At 46.7% G+C, this 18,044-nt stretch overlaps 1 protein-coding gene across 1 annotated transcript in view; it reads right to left on the reverse strand.

Annotated features, from left to right (window-relative positions):
• The window catches only part of PODN (podocan), a 286,283-nt gene that overhangs the window by 159,132 nt on the left and 109,107 nt on the right, over positions 1–18,044 (reverse strand). Inside the window, exon 3 of the mRNA XM_085602596.1 lies at positions 16,525–16,618. Coding sequence (XP_085458722.1) covers positions 16,525–16,618 — 94 coding nt within the window. The remainder of the gene's footprint in view (positions 1–16,524; positions 16,619–18,044) is intronic.

An 18,044-nucleotide genomic window follows, 5' to 3' on the forward strand; every position in this document is an offset into this window, starting at 1 on the left:
CCAAAATTGTGCCATCTTCAAAAAGGGTGACAGGGATAGCCCATCCTGTTACCGTCCCATTTCCCTCATCGATGTATCCATGAAAGTCCTGGGTAGGGCGATTTTAAATCGCCTTCTAGACTGGGCAGATGACAATAAAATCATCACGGACATACAGTATGCGTTTAGAACGGGACGCTCAACAACGGACCAGTGTCTTAACCTATACCTGCTGACTGCCAAGTACACGGTCGCTTCCCAGGGGACCGTGTACCTGGCCTTTATGGACTTGACAGCAGCATTTGATAGAGTAAATAGGAAAAAACTCTGGGAACTTATGGAGGGGATGGGAGTGGACCAGGCTTTGGTAAATGTGTTAAGATCTTTACACTGGAACACAGTAGCGCAGATTAGGTACAACGATGATGGGAGCACTACTGATCAATTTAAATGCACAAGGGGAGTTAGACAGGGATGCATTCTGGCACCCTTTCTATTCACCCTTTACATCAATGGTTTAGAAAAAGCCCTGGTGAGATTAGGGGTAGACTCGCCCAGGATAGGAACTAGAGGGGTGCCGGTTCTGCTTTATGCAGATGATGCAGTGCTTTTAGCTCGAACCCCACGGGGCCTGCAAAAATTATTAGACGGGTTTGTATCGTTTATGGATGGACTGGACCTGTCGGCGAATCTCGCCAAATCATATATCATGGAGGTTGGAAAGGTCCCCCCAAAAAAATGTAAGTATATGATTGGACCACACTGCATTGAAAAAACCCAGTCTTTTTCATATCTAGGCATGGTAATTGGAAAACATCGTTTACAACGCGGGGATTACATCGCGATGCCATTACATCGCGGTTTTTACAACGCAAGTCGTTACAACGACTTGCGCTAGATGGCGCTCTAGGACAAGGAATAGTATAATTTACTATCCAACACCTTCCCTACTGTACGTAGACTGGAGTTGGAATAGTAAATTATACTACTCCTAAGTCCTATTCCTTGCCCTAGAGCGCCATCTAGCGCAAGTCGTTGTAACGACTTGCGTTGTCAAAACCGCGATGTAGTGTACCGCGATGTAAATGTATGCGTTGTAACGTCATACATCCATGGTAATTGACTCGCAGCTAAATTTTAAACCCTTGTTGATGGAAAAGTGTCGCACTTTCGCGAGAAGTGTAGGTGCCATCAGGAATTTTGCAAATAGGTTGGGACGCTGGTCCCCGGAGCAGATTTTAATCCTTTACAACTCTGTTTGTTGTGTAAAAATACTGTATGGCAGCGAGATATGGGGTTTTGCGGATACTAGGATGCTTAATACAGAAGAGAATAAATTCTTTCGGAAACTGCTAAAAGTCCCACAGAGTACCTACCATCATTCATGAGGAATTAGACGCTAGGTACCTGAATGATAGTGTGAAATTAAAACCTATCAGCTGCTGGGTCAAAATTTGGACGAACCCAGATGCAACACTATCTAGAGAGATTATTAATGATTGTCTGAGTAGGGAAAAAGGGTTGGCTATCCCGTGGTTAAAATATGTCAAAGAGTCCTTTGAGGTGTTGGGCCATTCTGAATTCTTTTTTCACCCAACAAAATTGCGGGTGAGGGACAAGGAATTTGTGAAGGGAGAGATGCTGAATCAATTGGGCTCCTGTAGAGAAGACAATGAGAATATTAAACCAACAGTGAGGGCCCACCTGCTAACCAGATCAGCCTTGTATATAGAATCTTATTTATCTCTCATTCACAATGCCCAAGACAGGTTTTTAATGACACGTTTTAGGTTGGATCTATTGCTTGGCTGTCCCAGCAGGTTTTACGAGGACTCTGGAGTTGAAGGGTCCCTACAGCTGCGATCTACGATCGCCGCAGGATACCCTTCACTTCGTATTGTTATGTCCTTTGTATAGGCATCCAAGAAAGCTTTATTTGAAAAGCATTTAAAAAAAAAACAAGGGTTTAGGCAGGCAAAAGTGGCCCTCTTGTATCTTAAAATATCATATGAGATATTAACCATGCATTGCATTATAAAGTTTCTTCGACTGGCGATGCGCCTTAGAAACACTTTATGGACGTCTTGAATAGAATTAGTTTAACGGGGCGTGGAAAATGATTTATTAATTTTGTGTTTTAAATGATTTTTAACTGGGAAAATATTAATTATTAATGTATTGTTTTTTTTTAATTGTATTAACTTGTGCTTTTATGGTATTGTGTTATGATGCCGAATAAAGTATTAATAATAATAATACTGTGCAGTACAGTGCACACACATGCAAAGTCGGAAAAGCCTGGAAAAATAAAAATGTTTCTCCTTTTTCTCATTTTTAACACCATACTCAGGGGGGATTCTTTTTTGGGCATAATGACCTGCCTACAATTATTAGTAGCTAGACTTTGTGTCAAAAACCACGGGTGGTTGCCTGGGAACACCCATGTACAGCCCATGGAACACGCTTTGATGCAAAGCAGCTCTAGATACTTTGCATTACTTTAGGGCTACTTTCCAACCCAAAAGTTTTTACATTGTAAATAAATCCCAACTAAACACTCTGTTTCCCATGTGCGTCACTTGTGTGATGTAATCTGGTGTAACATGTTTGTAAATCTGGCCCTGACTATTATATCACATTTTCGTGCTTTTATAGCACAAAAAGTCATGCTATGAAAACCTGTATGAAAACTTGTATTTCACAAGAAACTGTGACATACAGGATATATTTCACGGTTGTCTATATAATGCGTCCTTAATTTTCATAATGACCGCCCCAAATCACTCTGCAGAGATTTAACATTTTCAGCTCTACTATGATAATTTTGCATCAAGGTTATCTAAATTACGAGGCAAAAAATTCTAATTATGCATTGCATTCTCAGTCAGTACTATTTTTATCCATCGAAGATAGAAACGATTTTGGTGAAATCTGCAAATATAGCACATTTTGTGGCAAATGGAGCACATCCATAATTATATAGAAAATGCTGCAGCTATTGCCTCGACATTGCCCACTGTTTATTTAACAATGTATTCCTGAAAGGTAAACAAAGCCCAAGCTTTCTAATTCCAAACACAGCCAATTGTTAACTGCACTTTGAAGAAAACAGTTTTCAAGCTAAGTGCCCTAAAATAAACTATAACAAAAATATATATAATGGGCACCGTGTATAACATAGTGCTATTTTGCAATCTCTCGGTTCTGGTGACATCTACAAACCATTTGTCATTTGGCACCATGTTTATGTATCTGTATTTCTATTTAGAGGGCCCCTTTTTGAAGGAACACTACATCGTTAATTTGTTTACCACTAAAGCCATAATGCTCATGCTGCCAGTTGAATGTATAAAATACATGTATTTTTCGGAACCGCATGGAGACAGCTGCGTGAGGTTCGAGCTCCCACGTCACGGCCCACGAGTGATAGTATCCTGACCCTATCTCCTCGGGGGGTGGCCCACTGCCAGGATAAGGGCCTCGGAGAGCAGGGACCCGCCAGACTGCCGGGGTACCAGGAGCACTGGGGAAGAGACAGAAGTGTAAAGGGAAGAGGCTGCTAAGCAGGTCATGGGTCGGTAACCATCTTTGCCGGCCACGCGGACCCCTTGCCGATGCTCAGATGACCGGGAATGGGGAGTGCAACAGTGACCAGATTGGGGAGCTTGGCCCCCCTCCTGCCCCCCGTACACTCAGCACCATGGCAGGCGGGACCCCGGGTGGAAGAGGGGGTACAAGAGAGAGTCCACACATAAGGTGTGCTTCAACACGTGGGGCTAGCACGGAGCACAGCCACAGAGCTCCAGGGACCCAAAATACTCCCAGCGGGCATCGTGGCTGCCTGAAGGGATGTGAGAAACCTGGGAGCTGCCTGAGAATACACTGCACCGGCGACCCTCTGATTGCGCGCCTGAGGCGGGTGTTGACTCCTACCTCACCTCTTCCCGCAAGAAAACACCACATGCTGATGCCAAGGCACCAGGGGACTGGACGCATGCCCTGCAACATTGGGAGATCTGTCACCTCCGAGGCCACCTGAGGCCACCTGTAGGGGGGCTCCAGTAATCTGTGACATACCAGCTAACATAGCTACAGCGGGAAGAAGGGAGGGTGGTGCTCAGGGTGCTGCGGACGGAAAACAGAATATGGGTGGATGCCAGCACCACCACCACATAATGCAAAGGGAGACATAACCCCTGAATAGACTGAAGAGGGTGAGACTGCATCGCCCGTCGGTGGCAGCTCACAGAGGAACCAGGAGGTCGCATCTGGACACCTCACTTGCACATTCAGTGAAACTGGACCGCCATACGGTGGATTATTTTCCACCCCAAAGTTACCAAGCCAGTGGGGAAAGGCACCTCACGCACGGATGTACATGGCAATGACCAAATGCTCCTACTCACAGAAAGAGGCTTCGAAACGCATGCAACAACCAATTTTGCTGCAATAAAAGAGACCAAGAGAGCCCTGGAACATAAAACTGACTCAGTCTCTCAGTATGTGAACTTATTTACGGCAATCCATAAAAGGTTGGTGGATATAGTAGCAGAAGCAGAAAGCACTTGGGGCCAGGTCTATTCAATGGTGATGGAGAACAGTGCCCACTTATGGGCAGTGAAGCAAGAGGTAACAGCTGGAGCAAGAGGTAGCAGCTCAGGCAGACAAACTGAATGATGGCGAGTGTTGCTCCCGCTGCAATAATGTCTGATTCCCCCGGGGCCCCACCGCGTGCCATGGTGGCCAGGCTGCTGAATTTTTGGGGCAGGGACGTCATACTACAAGCGGCACAGCACAAGGACTGTGGACGGCACCAAGGTAAACATCTTCCCCAACTATACAAAAGTAGTCCAATGACACAGAAAAGCCTTTTGGGCAGTCAAACAATACCTCAGTAAGTTAGACATATGCAACGCCCTTCTCTTCCCAGTGAAGTTCTGTACCCAGGATTGGGGCGCAACACAGTTCTTCATGGCGGCATAGGAAGTCTGGGACTGGCTAGAGAGAAGGGGGTACTACCCTCCTGACAATGGTAAAATGTACCAGGTACTGAAATGGCAGGAACAGAAAAATTGCCACCAGGCGCATTGGCAGTGGTCACTAAAACACCAACTAAAGAACATGCACAAATTGACAGGGCAAGAGTAGTGATGGATCTCCAGCACCAACACTACCTGGAGACTACCAACACATGGGAAGCTCTTGAGACTGACCATGGGGATTCATCGTAGTAGAACCTAGTCTATGAAGACGATGTTGAATGCAGACCACTCCCAAAAGTCACCCCGATGACCTCGAAGGAGTTTGTCTGGCTGGATTTGCTGCAGATCCGGGTCTGGGGGGAGGTTGCGGTGGAATAACGGGGTCATCGAACTTACTCCCAAAGGAGTGGTAAAGCTAAGGCAATTTATTGATGTACAACTCATGGGCCGGCAGGGGACCGTCCATCTATATGCACTGGAGTATGGGGATAACGATCGCTGATGATAACATTTTGAATCTCTGATTTTGTTGGGTGATGGGCCTACTTTGCATTGGGGTGGAGGCCAAATCTCAGACTGCAGCATGGTTAGATAGGGAGGGAAGGGAGTTAGGATAACGTTAAGGTTAACATTGAACAGTTTGCAGCCATACTAGAGTATACTAGGCAAGGGAAAGTAACACCCCATCTGGGCAGAACTCGCTCCATGAGCAACGGACGACTAGGCCACACTATGAAGACTCTGGCCCTTAAGCTACTCACATGAAATGTCAATGGGTTGGGAAGCAGGGGCTGGTGACCAAAGCTATAGCCCGCTATGCCAGGGATATGGTGTTTCTACAGGAAACTAATCTAAAGGGGTCCAACTGTGCTCCTCGGGCAGGTGATGATACACAAGTGGCAGGTCACTCAGGTTACCCATCGGAATCCAGAGGGGTTGCGATCCTATAAAAAAAATCCATTTCATTCCAGGTCACGCTGACCCGCTCAGATTGACGGGGCAATGGTCGTGGGCACCTGGGAAGGGGAACCAGTGGAGCTGATCAATAGGTATTTCCCTCCAGGACTACAGACTGCCACCCTGTAACTCCTGGGACAATTACTATGGGATCTCCCCCAGATGTTGACTATATTAGGGGGAGATATCAATATTACAATGCACCTGCAACTAGATAGGTCCATCCTCGATCAGAACCTCAACCTCCATTCTGGGAAACTGTGAGACTTTGTAAAGGCAATGGGTCTGTGGTTAATTTGGAGATCACTACATGGGACGGACAGAGGATATTCTTACTACTTCGAGGCACATAATACCCACTCACAATTAGATTACTGTCTTAAAACACTCCACAGGTTCACTGAGGCAGAATTCCAGGCACATGTGATATCAGGCCATTCCCTGCTGAGCAGCACATTGATGACGACAAAAACGAGAGGCAGGACAGAATAGAGAATGGTGTAATGGCGCTTGTTAAATAAGAAGGTAGTGGAATGCCTTGACAATGCAATGGAGCACTATTTTAAAGAAAACCCAGAGACAGAAAGGGATGCACTGATCCAGTGGGAGGCCTGCAAAGCCACCATTCGGCAGGGTGGAGGGGGGTAATCATTGCAGACAAGATGGGGGAAAAAGGGAGCAATCCCGATGCCGACTAGACCTAGATCAGGAACTTATGGACTTGGAGGCAGAATACCATTAGAAGCCAGCTACAAGGCTGAGCATCGTGGCCAAAATGGAAGAATTCCGATCCTTGGTCACATAAGATGTTAAGCGGGTGCATATTGCCAAGCAGAAACGTATATATGAACTAGGGGACAAGGGGGGAAACTTCTGGCACTGCTGAGTGCAAGCGACCAGGAAAGGAGTCATATTGGAGGTATTGTTGCATCGAATGACTCACCAGTTACACGGGTATTGAGGACGGTAGGACTTGGCCTTTTTGGCTAAAGTTCCCTAAACTTTTTGTTTTCCCCCTAGACCGTTTTCCTGACATAGAGATGCCAATTAAGATGTTTTGGGTACTTTGCCACTGCTGATCAGTGTCAAAGTACAAGTGTTCCCTATGTGAAATGTAATGGTGATTGGTTGGCCATGCCATGATTGGTATGTTTGCCCTACTAGTAAAGTCCCTAGTGACGTGCACTGTGTGTGCCAGGGCTAGTAATGCAAAGGCGCATGGAGAAGGGAACTCAAGCCTGCAGTGTAGGGCCTGCACACAGAGTGCTAAGTTAGCATGTTATCCTGACAAGTGCAACAACTTGTCAGGCCTGACTTTCCCTTTTACATACACATTGGGCACCCCTGTGGTAGGTCCTGGGTAATCCCTGGGCAGGGTGCAGTGTAGGTAAAAGGCAGGACATATACTAAAGTGTGTTATGTCCTGACAGTAAAAAACACTCCATTTCGTTTTTCACTGCTGAAAGGCCATCCTGCCCATAGGACAGAATGGGGGAGGCTGGGTGTTGTGTTTGTTAGCCTAGTTTCCTGTCAGTTTATAATGGAGAGGTGAAGTTTAGTATGTATGAACTCACAGTGTCATAACACATCTTTCTGTGAAGGTGGTTTTGTCACTGTGTGTTCAGAAACCACTCTTTTAGAAAGTGTCTGAGTTTTGTGCTCTAGTCATTTCCGTGTGTCTCTGCTGAAATGTGGATTGTCTGTCTGGAACTGAAAGGTGAGAGGAGCTGTTAGAGTTCTTGACCCAAGGAGGGGTTAAGATGACACCAGTCTGCCCTGCATCTGGAGAGCAGGGGGAGGAGAAGCCTGGGAGGTGAAAAGGCCTGGGAGGTGAAAAGGCCTGGGCTGGTGCTATAAACCAATTGACCCATTTCCTGTTGAGTGATTAAGGATCCAGACCCCCAGTATCAAAGGGATAGAGGTGACACTGGGAGGGAGACACCCATAACTGATTTAGGAGGGGGTCAGGGACCCCTGAGCACAAACGAATCCCAAAGACATTAAGGGGTATAACTATGAGAGCTGAAACCCCTGAACGTTGGAATGAAAAAGATATGGATTGAGACTGAAAAGGCTTGGACCCATTCTGTGGTCAAGAGGAACCTCTGCTAAAGAAGGAGCAACTGAAGAGACTGCTGTGGAAAAACCAATCCTTGCTTCGTGATCTATGGCTGGTCTGCAGTTTGCTGTTCTAACTAAGGGAGAGGCTGTTGGGACTGTGCTTGGAGGCGCTGGATCCCCCTGCTTGAAGAAGACTGTGCTTTGCACTGTGTCTTGTAACCCCAAGGGCCAGAGGTGAGCTGGCTCCCTGTTTGCAAATACAGGATCATAAAAGTTTCCGGGGGAAGGTCCAAGCAACGCAGTGTGTGTGTGTGCTTTTGTAGCTTGAGACCCTCAGAAGTTGTGCCTTGTGATCATGGGCACGCAGGAGTAAGCTGAGTCTCGAACACGCTGGGTGCGTGTCGTGGTGCAGGCCAAGGCGTTGGTGAGGAATGCCTGGTCATGGTGTGCACCAAAAGAAGAAATGAGTCTCAGACGCACAGCGTGTGTGTCGTGGTGCTGCCAGGGCATTGGTGAGGAGCGCCTGGACATCGTGTGCATCGGGAGAAGAGGTGAGACTCGGACGCGCAGAGAGTGTGTTGTAGTGCAGCCAGGGCGTTGGTGAAGAGCGCCTGGACATCGTGTGCACCGGGAGAAAAGGAGCGACTCGGACGTGCAGGGTGTGTGTCGTGGTGCAGGCCAGGGCGTTGGTGAAGAGCGCCTGGTCGTTGTGTGCACCAAAAGAAGAAATGAGTCTCAGACGCACAGCGTGCGTGTCGTGGTGCTGCCAGGGCATTGGTGAGGAGCGCCTGGACATTGTGTGCACCGGGAGAAGAGGTGAGACTCGGACGCGCAGAGTGCGTGTTGTAGTGCAGCCAGGGCGTTGGTGAAGAGCGCCTGGACATCGTGTGCACCGGGAGAAACGGAGCGACTCGGACGTGCAGGGTGTGTGTCGAGGTGCAAGCGGGGCGTTGGTGAAGAGCGCTGGGTCATCGTGAGCACCAGAGAAGAGGCGAGTCGAGGATGTACAGTGTGCGTGTCGAGGTGCAACCTAAGGCACTGGTGAGGAGTGCCTGAGTAGGGTGTGCACCGAATTTGAAGTTAAGTCTCCACAGTTCTGAGGGTGGATCTTGGTGTTGACTGAGACTGCCGGAGTCATCGTGCCCCTGGAGTAAAACAGCAGCGGTCTGGACCTGCAGCCCCAGAGAAGCTGAGCCGCCGGCCCAAGTCCACCGCACCCCGTGATGGAGTTCTGGATCAAGGCCCAAGTCGCTGAAGTCGGAGAGGAGAGTGGGGTCGCGCCCCCCCAGGTAACATAGATCACCACCTGGGGTGGGGTGTGGGCAGTAGCGTCTCCTGGTGGGAGTGCTGCGGGGGCGGGGGCGGGATGGGGGAGAAGCAGGGTGGGGGTAGTAAACTACGGAATACGGCCAAACGGAGGTAAGTAAACAAAAAAAGAAAACTAATTTCGTTGCGCTCGCTGCATCGCATTTGGCAATGCAGCGCACGCAATGAAATTAGTTTCATTTATTTATATGTTTACTTACCTCTGTTTGGCCGTATTCCATAGTTTACTACCCTCCACCCCACCGCCCCGCAGCACTCCCACCAGCAGCATCTACTGGGTGCGGGCCTGGAGGGACACTCTCTCGGCCTCTCGCTTCTGTCAGCTGCGCAAGCATGTTGCTTCGGCTCGGATCTCGGCCGGTGCTGACCCAAGGAGGGGCAGTACTGGGGATAGAGTGGGAAGCAGTATTTTTGTGCCATCATTTGATCCATAACGGAGGCACTGTTAACGGAGAACCTAAAACTGTCCTATTACACTTTGCATTATTACTGCTAACAAACTATAGAACTGTCCTATGACGCCTGACCTCATTTGTGGCTGACGAACTACATGCTTGGTGCGCTACGCACTGCGTTATTTTTCCCTTGCAGATTACCTGATTGTAACGTGGCGCATTGAATTATTTCTTCAGTGCACAGTATCTGATTATAACGTGGTGCAGTGTATTATTTCTTCATTGCACCGTACAGGATTCTTGCGTGGCGCATTGCTTTGTTTCTTCCTGTTACAGGGCATGCTGGTAGTGATACGCATTGCATTATTTCTTCAATTGCAAAGTACACGACTGTGGCGCCACGCATGGCATTGTTTCTCTGTTGCACAGTACACAAGAATATCGTTACGCATTGCAGATATTTGTATCCTTTTGCAAAGTGTGTGATTCTAGCAACACGACTTGCCTAACATTTTGGAAACGGTGAGCTTAACTGTTGGTTAGAAGCAGTGGTTGGGATTAGAACCTACCAACCCACCAGAAAGAATACTATCCATTCTTATATGTTAATTTTGTATCTTGTGGTCGTATCGTATAATTTCTTATATAAAGATTATACTCATTCATAAAAACTTGTGTCGAGTCTATTTGTGGTGACATCATTAGGTTACTGTGAGCGTGGTTGCACATACTGTTCACTCGTGCCTTGGAGATAAGCCTGGCTGCTTGTGCCAAGCTACTAAGGGGGTGAGCAGGGCTATCTCAGACGGTGTCCTTACCTAGCCTAACGTTGAAGCGAGGGGTCGGGTCGTGGACGCCTGCCTCTAGCATTTGGTGGCGACGGTAAGCGATAAGGACCCCCCACTTCCAACATTTGGCGGCAGAGCGGTGGGATTCAATCCTAATATAAATTAAACGCTTATGTACAAAATCACTCACAGTAATTGGTGTTCATCATAAATTGATTGCAGACCACAACGCAACAACATATTGTCTTTGATTTGGTGGTTCTATTGTTGAGTTACCTTTAATCCACACATCATGTCTCAGGGGGAGAGCCAGATAGCCGGTGATGCTGAGTCTGCAGAATTAGAGTTTGACATTGAGGCACTGTTTACCTACAAGGTTGATCAGTTGAGGAAATTCTGCAGGGCTTTGGAATGTCCCATGAAGAGTAGCACCAAGAAGGAGGAGCTGCAGGTGGCCTTGAGGGCCTGGTGGGAAGCCAAAGAGGCTCAGGAGACAGGTGATAGTGAGGTGGATGAGGATGACCCAGGGAATGGATTTAGTTCACAGGATTTGCCAGTGGAGGGACCAGCCTCAGGGGCTGGTAGTAGCCATTCAGGGAGGAGTTTTTCACCAGAGGAGTTGGAGGAAAATCAAAGGGTAAGGCTGCATGAGTTGGAGGTGTTAAAACTTAAAACTCAAGCAGAGGAGAGCAGGAACGCTCTTGCGTTGGAAGAAACAGATTCTCCTTGTTCGCGAGTTGAGCATGAGGGAACTGGACATTAAGGGTAGGCAAACAGAGTCCAGTGTGATTGGTGGTAGCGCACAGCCAGTGGCAAGTGTGGATGAGTATCTTACATGAGATATATACCACAGCTTATAGGTGGGGGAGCAACAGAGAGATCTCCAAATTGCAACCATTGGTCTGAGCCCCAAGGCAGGCAAGCCCTGAGATCACTGGGACTTGTCCAGACTGATCTGTTTTCTTTACGCAAATACAGAAATTATTGCTAAGCGTTTGGTGAAAAGACTATCTTGGACCTGATCCATCAGGACCAGAACAGGTTCATACCCCACAGGTCGACCAAATTGAATCTTCAACGCCTATACAATGGCATAGCAGCGGCCGATAACTTGGGGATCCCACTGACCATCGCGTCCCTGGATGAGAATAAGGCTTTTGACTCCATACATTGGCCCTTTCTGTTTGCGGTTATGGAAAAAATGGGTTTCGGGACCAAATACTTGAAATGAATCAGCCGCCTGTATACACAGCCCAGGGTCAGAAATAGGGTGAATGGAATCCTATCATGGGAATTTCCAATTCGGAAGGATACAAGAGAGGCTTCTCCCCTGTCATTGATGCTGTTTGTCGAGTCGATCAGGGTCGACAGCCAGGCGTGGGACTGGTGCTGGAGCAACTCATAGGAGTACCGGATCATTACTGTACAAAGCCAACTTCCTGCTTTATATAGCAGAACCGGACATCTCTCTAAAGTGCCTTAGGGAAACATTCACTATTTATGGCACTTACTCAGGGTTGGGGATCAACTGAGAGAAATCCCTGGTATTCCCAATAAGTTGGTCGGCGGGGGACACACTACCCCTTCTGCTTAAAGCGGCAACTCAACACTTTAAATATCTGGGTCTATGGAGCTTCAGAGAGGACTGTACACATTACAAATCCTCCTGCTGCCGAGATTGGAGTCTGACGTAAAACACTGAAGGGCCCTAACACTCTCAGTCATGGGGAGAGCAGCCTTATTTAAATGTATTGCATTACCCAGACTTAGCTATATCTTGGAAAACAGTCCCTTTGCAAACCCTGACACCTTCGTTCAGACCATGAACAAACTACTGTGCTCGTTCCTCTGGTTGGATGGCCCGCATGAATTGCGCTCTCTACACTGCAGACATGCGAGGGGAGCATAGCTCTTGAACATTTGGAAGTACTATGAGGCGACACTGGTACACATCATATACAAGTGGGCATACACCCCGCTGACGGGCCCCACGTTGAGACGTACCAGGACATACTGGGAGAGAGGGGATACCTCCACGTACTGTATGAGGGGTAATACCACTGAATTACCCCCAGCCACCGCCACAGTTCTAGCAATATGGTGAAAACTGAATAGAGAAATGGGAAGTAGGGCGCTTGACACCAATAACCCTGTTGTGTGTAGGTACAATGCTCGTTCCAGTACTAAACTTACCAGATCTTAAATAATGGAGCTTGATAGTCCTCTCAACACTGGAGGACGTGTGGAATGCTAACGGAATGGTTTGATTTGCACACTGATGGGCCGAATATGAAATGGCAAAGCATCCAGATATTTAAGTACCTGAAATTAAGATGCACCCTGCAGGCTAGGATGCCCAGAAACGAGGAAACAAAGGAAGAATCTGCCCTAGAATGACAACTGTAGACAGAGACTTGGCTACCAAAGCCATCTCTCTTACATATGCTACACTGATAAAACACACACAGGGAGAGCTAACACGATTGAGGGCAAGATGGCAGAAAGAAATTAGGGGAATCCTGGAAGATGATGACTGGGAGGATGCACTACAATTCTTAAGGTAAGTAGCCATCTGGGCCAGCTTCCATGTCATCCAATTAAAAGTCCTGCACAGAACATACTGCACCCGTGTACTGCTACTCAAGATAGATAGTGCCTCAGATGACCAATGCCTCCGACAGTGTGGACAGCGAGGTACATTTTATCACACACTCTGGGACTGCCCAAAATGTGGCCCTTCTGGGAGGGAGGGACGAAATCCCTGGCAGAAGCTGCGGGGGACCCTTGCCACTGTCCGCATTGAGGGCACTGCTAAGGGTCTGGATGGACTCTGAGGTTACATCTTATAATAAACTACTGATCAACCTGGACTATACAGTAGCGAAGAGAGATATTGCCAAACACTAGGGCAGCCCAAATGTCCCAGGACTCCTGAAGTGGAGGGAAGGAATGGAACTATGCATGATCAGAGGAAATACTTATCTATGAGTGTAGGGGATGCAACCGCAAATAAGATAAAATATGGTGGAAATGGGAAGGGCGACTAGACACCTACCCAGGGGAAGAGCAGTAAAGTGGTGCACAATGGCTGAACAGGGAATGGTTGGAATACCTCCCAAACCAATGGAAGAAAGTGGGACACCACACTGAGCTCTTGGGGACAGTGTCACAATTATATGCCAAATCCCTATGTATGTGAAGGGGGGAGAAGCGAAGAAGGGAGCATGATGGGGTAAGGTCATAGTTGCTCCACGGTGGCTGCATTTGAGGGTGTTATAGTGAAGATGACAACAACCATATCTGGGAAAATGTCAAGCACTTCTAATTGTTAGATTTAATCATAATATTTCTTGATGTAAGTTTGCCACTGAAAATATGTAAACAGAAAGAGAGAAAAGGCATCATAGGCTGTCTTTATTTCTGCCATCTGCAATGCCATGCACTGCACTACGTTCCCACCTCTGTCTCTGCTTATGCAGTGTTATTTGGCGTGCTGGGCCTGCTGGAGAAAGTGCAATATTAGGCTAAGGGAATGGGAAGGAGGCGGATTCCTATACCTTCTTGCATGTACAATGCTGAACAGAACAGAACACAATCCTGTATGTACACGTGCCTTGCAATAAAATGTATGCATATTTTGTTATGTCCATTCAATTTACACTTTAAAACTTTAAAACTATTTTAAAGTAAGCATTCCCTGAGCAGTGTGCTTTCCCATCTGGTGCTCCACAGTGATTCAATCTTTCTTTCTTCTTGTTAAGTGCCCTTTAGCCTAGGTGATTAAACTGCACAACATCTAATTCTAAATGTAGACTAGCAACACTCAGATTTACATATGCTAAAAAGATGGTTTTGGTGTCTGGACAAGATAAACAAAGCCTTAGAAGAAAGTTATATCGGTCTACGTGCCTCCACGGCTGGCATACAGAGAACATCTTTCTCCTTTTTAGCGGGTCAACAACTGTGGAACTGACCCTGACATTGATTCAAAAGGTAAAAAATATGTTTTAATTCTGACATATCTTTCAGGCCACGAGTATGATATGTGGTCAAATATATCCGCTTGCAGTTTTCCATACTAATAAATATTTTGCCTTTTCTCCACATGGGCCAAAGGGAAGAGGTGAAAGGATCACTGGTGATAGCACACCAGAACTATTGCAAGAAACACATGACTAGAAGTTGACGAATCCAGAACCAAGCAACAAGGATGAGCCTAAAAAATTTGACTGTGCAACACTAGCCTTGAATTTCCTTCACTGACTCCAGGTGGAGCAAGGGTCAAATTCAAGATCTGAAGCTAAGGATCAAATGAGGGAGCCTTGGCATCATGCACAAAGCTTTCTGAAATAAATTTACTGTGTAACTTCAGAGTCTTGCCCCACACTATGTCATATCTATTAGCGTAATAAGAACTAATTTCTATGGGGTCAATCATCCGTCTTTCAAATACCAGAAATATTGAGGCTGATCCCTTTGTGTCCAAAGGCTGAATCCACGGACCACTCTTGACCATTCCTTGAGAACTGAGCCCAAGCCTCTATGATCCAGCACTCTTCTGAAAGAAGGCACATCTGCTTTCCAAACAAATTTGCTAACATTTTACCACTTGAAAAATGATTTGTTCTGCAACTTCATCATAATATTTTGTAGGGTTGCCTACCAGTTCTCATCTTGTGTAATGATTTAATCCTGCCCTTGACAGGAGTAAACGTCCAATTCTACGTAGGGTAGGAATGCACCTGCCAAATGTTTGTGAATATCCAGTAGTCTACGCTTGATTGCACAAACTCCACGCGCATCAGTGTAAAGTGACATGTAAGCAAATCCCTTTACAAGTGTTGGTTGATGCTTAGTGAATGGCAACTGTGAGCTCACACCTACAGATGACGAGATTTTTGCATCAGAGTTTCACTGAGTTTCACAAATACCACCCTGAATTTGGAACAGCGCTAAGCCATGGGCATGTCTTTTAAGTGCTTGAAAAAGCACTAAGTAATTAGTATACTTACAGACTTGTCAGGATCACGTTGAATATTGCAATTAATGTGCGTGTTTTGTAAATTTTGGCTGTGACTGATAATAATAGAAAGGAACAGAATGCAAAAGAAGATTATAAAGCCTAGTGTTAAAACCATAATGTAATTTGCACTGGTAGAAAGGCATTTGGTAGTCGCACTTTACTGACTTACTTATGTAGTTTTCCATAGTACTGACTATCTCATGTTAGGGCCACCTCACAGCAATGAGTAAGTGCTGTTCTTTGGGCCACTTCCACATTGCTAGAAAGGTGTGCGAGCGAGACTGTCAGGCCACAGGTAGAGAGGGCAGCGATACCCACCTAGTGTCCCTCCCCCCAATATTTATCGCATGGTCCATGTTACTGTAAGACCCTGATTGCAAGTGCTTCCAGTGGGGAATACAATATTTATCGCACGCTATAAAATCTGATACCATGGGGTTCTGTATCTGTGGAGTGCAACAGTACTAGCTGAGCCCTTCGATAAGAGCCATTGAGATGCTTTCTGCACCAAAATTCACTTGTCTTGGTATTTTCAGGACATTTACCCTGGTAAGTATCAGTAAGTGTGACCTACCTATATGTAAACCGGTGAAAATTGCAGGGGTACGGACTTTATCATACCCAGCAGTTGAGGGGTGCACTTACTAAGCAGCTCAATTGAGTTTGCTCAGGGGCTCAGACTTTACTCGCCCAGTTGTAATCAGATGCAGGATCGCCATCACCCCAAAGCTTGTTACCCACACAGCCCTTCAGGCCTCTGCAGGCCCCTAAATGTTGAATATCTACTGGGTGCCACTCCATTTACCAGTGGAGTACCCTCGGTGCCAGGAAAACCGACTTAGTTAACAGCACAAAGCAGAACAAGACATTCTCACTGTGAATAAGCAACGGCATACTCCTTCTCACATGTACCTATTGATTACAACCCTCTGCACCTCCTTTGTGCTTTTTATTTGATCCTAACATTAAAAAACATCTTTATTCACGGGTGCACACTTGTTTGCGCCGCTTACCCTTTGAATACAGGCGGTTGTTCTGCAGGTTGAGTGTTTCGAGGCGGTACAGCCTGGCCAGCTCCTCTGCAGGGACGTACTCGATTTGGTTATTCTGCAAAAGAACAGCAAAGCCTGTCAGCGCAGACGGAAACAGAGATGTAAACACTCAGGTCTCAGACTGTATCCTTGCCCAGGAATACTGCAGGTTTACGCCTATGTGAAACAGCAGCAATGGGAAGTTTTTCCACCAAAGGAAAAGGTTCTTGTTTATTCAACGAGCCTCTATCTTGAAAGGGGAGAGGGCTTAAAGTGCATTAGAAGTGCCTCATTTGTCATAGCAAAGCTGAAGGAGATGCTTAAAGTCACGGTAAAGTGCACTTGACAACAGCGCGATTAAAAATCACTTAGACAGGATGCGTTTCACAGCTGTGCTAAAAGGCACTCTGGTCCAAGAGCCAAAGGGATTATGATTTCACGAGAGAGGAATTAGAGAGAGAGCTCTTGCAGGGTGCATAATCCAATATAATGTTCTGCTGAAAGAGAGCAGATAAGTTATTGACAAACTCCGTGGGCTCCCTGGGTTATAAACAGGGCCACTGGAATTATGTGACAGGCAAGGACCACATTATGTGGCAGAGTTGGCTAAATTATGAGATAAGAAAAGGCACATTATGTGGCGTAATGTGGCACATTTTGTGATTGCCTTACTTCATTATTTTGTGATTTGTACACTTGTTAACAGTGTCAGGACAAAAGTTTCACCTCATTAGTACCAGTTTAACACCCAAAGATTTCAACAAGCAACAGAAAGTTAACCATTGTCAAGGGCCTTCCACTGGGAAGCAACACGTGTGACCACGTTTTTACAAACATTTGATACACTTAAACTATCATTTTTTTAAATCTGCGTATTATGCTACAGATAATGGATTATGAGGCAATTGCTGCAAATTCAGAATTATGCGAAAAATGCAGTGCCCGCAAAATTGCATAATAGAGATGTTTTTTTTTTACTATTCATGGTCATATGCAGCCCCATCCACTCTTGCCTGTCCTCCCCCACACCTGCATCCTTCTCTACTGTCCTATGTGTTGACTTATCTCCCAACCACTCCTACATTTGTTAGAAAACATTTAATTGAAGAGTGGGTTGAGGGACAAAGCAACACGGAGCGAGGGAGGGTGAGAGAGAAGGACGGGGTGGAGTAGAGAACAGGCAAGAGCAGATGGTGGAGCACACCGACTATGGAGGGTGGGCGGGTGGGGCTGGAGCAAGTACACGCACAATGGAGTGTGGACCAGGGGGTCTGAGTTAAACACACAGACAATAGAAGGTGGTTGGCATGGGCTGTAGCATGCACACAGAGAATGATGGGTTGGCAGGGGGAAGCAAACAATGGTGGGTGGGAGGGAGAGGCTGGGGGAATCACACGGACAGCGGGTGGTGGGTGGGAGGGGCTGAAGGAATTACATGGATAATGTAGGGGGAGGAGCTGAGACAGCACACAGGCAAGGGAGGGTGGCAAGAGGGGTATTGG

The sequence above is a fragment of the Triturus cristatus genome, chromosome 4_2, assembly GCF_964204655.1.
Source record: "Triturus cristatus chromosome 4_2, aTriCri1.1, whole genome shotgun sequence".
Classification (NCBI taxonomy): Eukaryota; Metazoa; Chordata; class Amphibia; order Caudata; family Salamandridae; genus Triturus; species Triturus cristatus.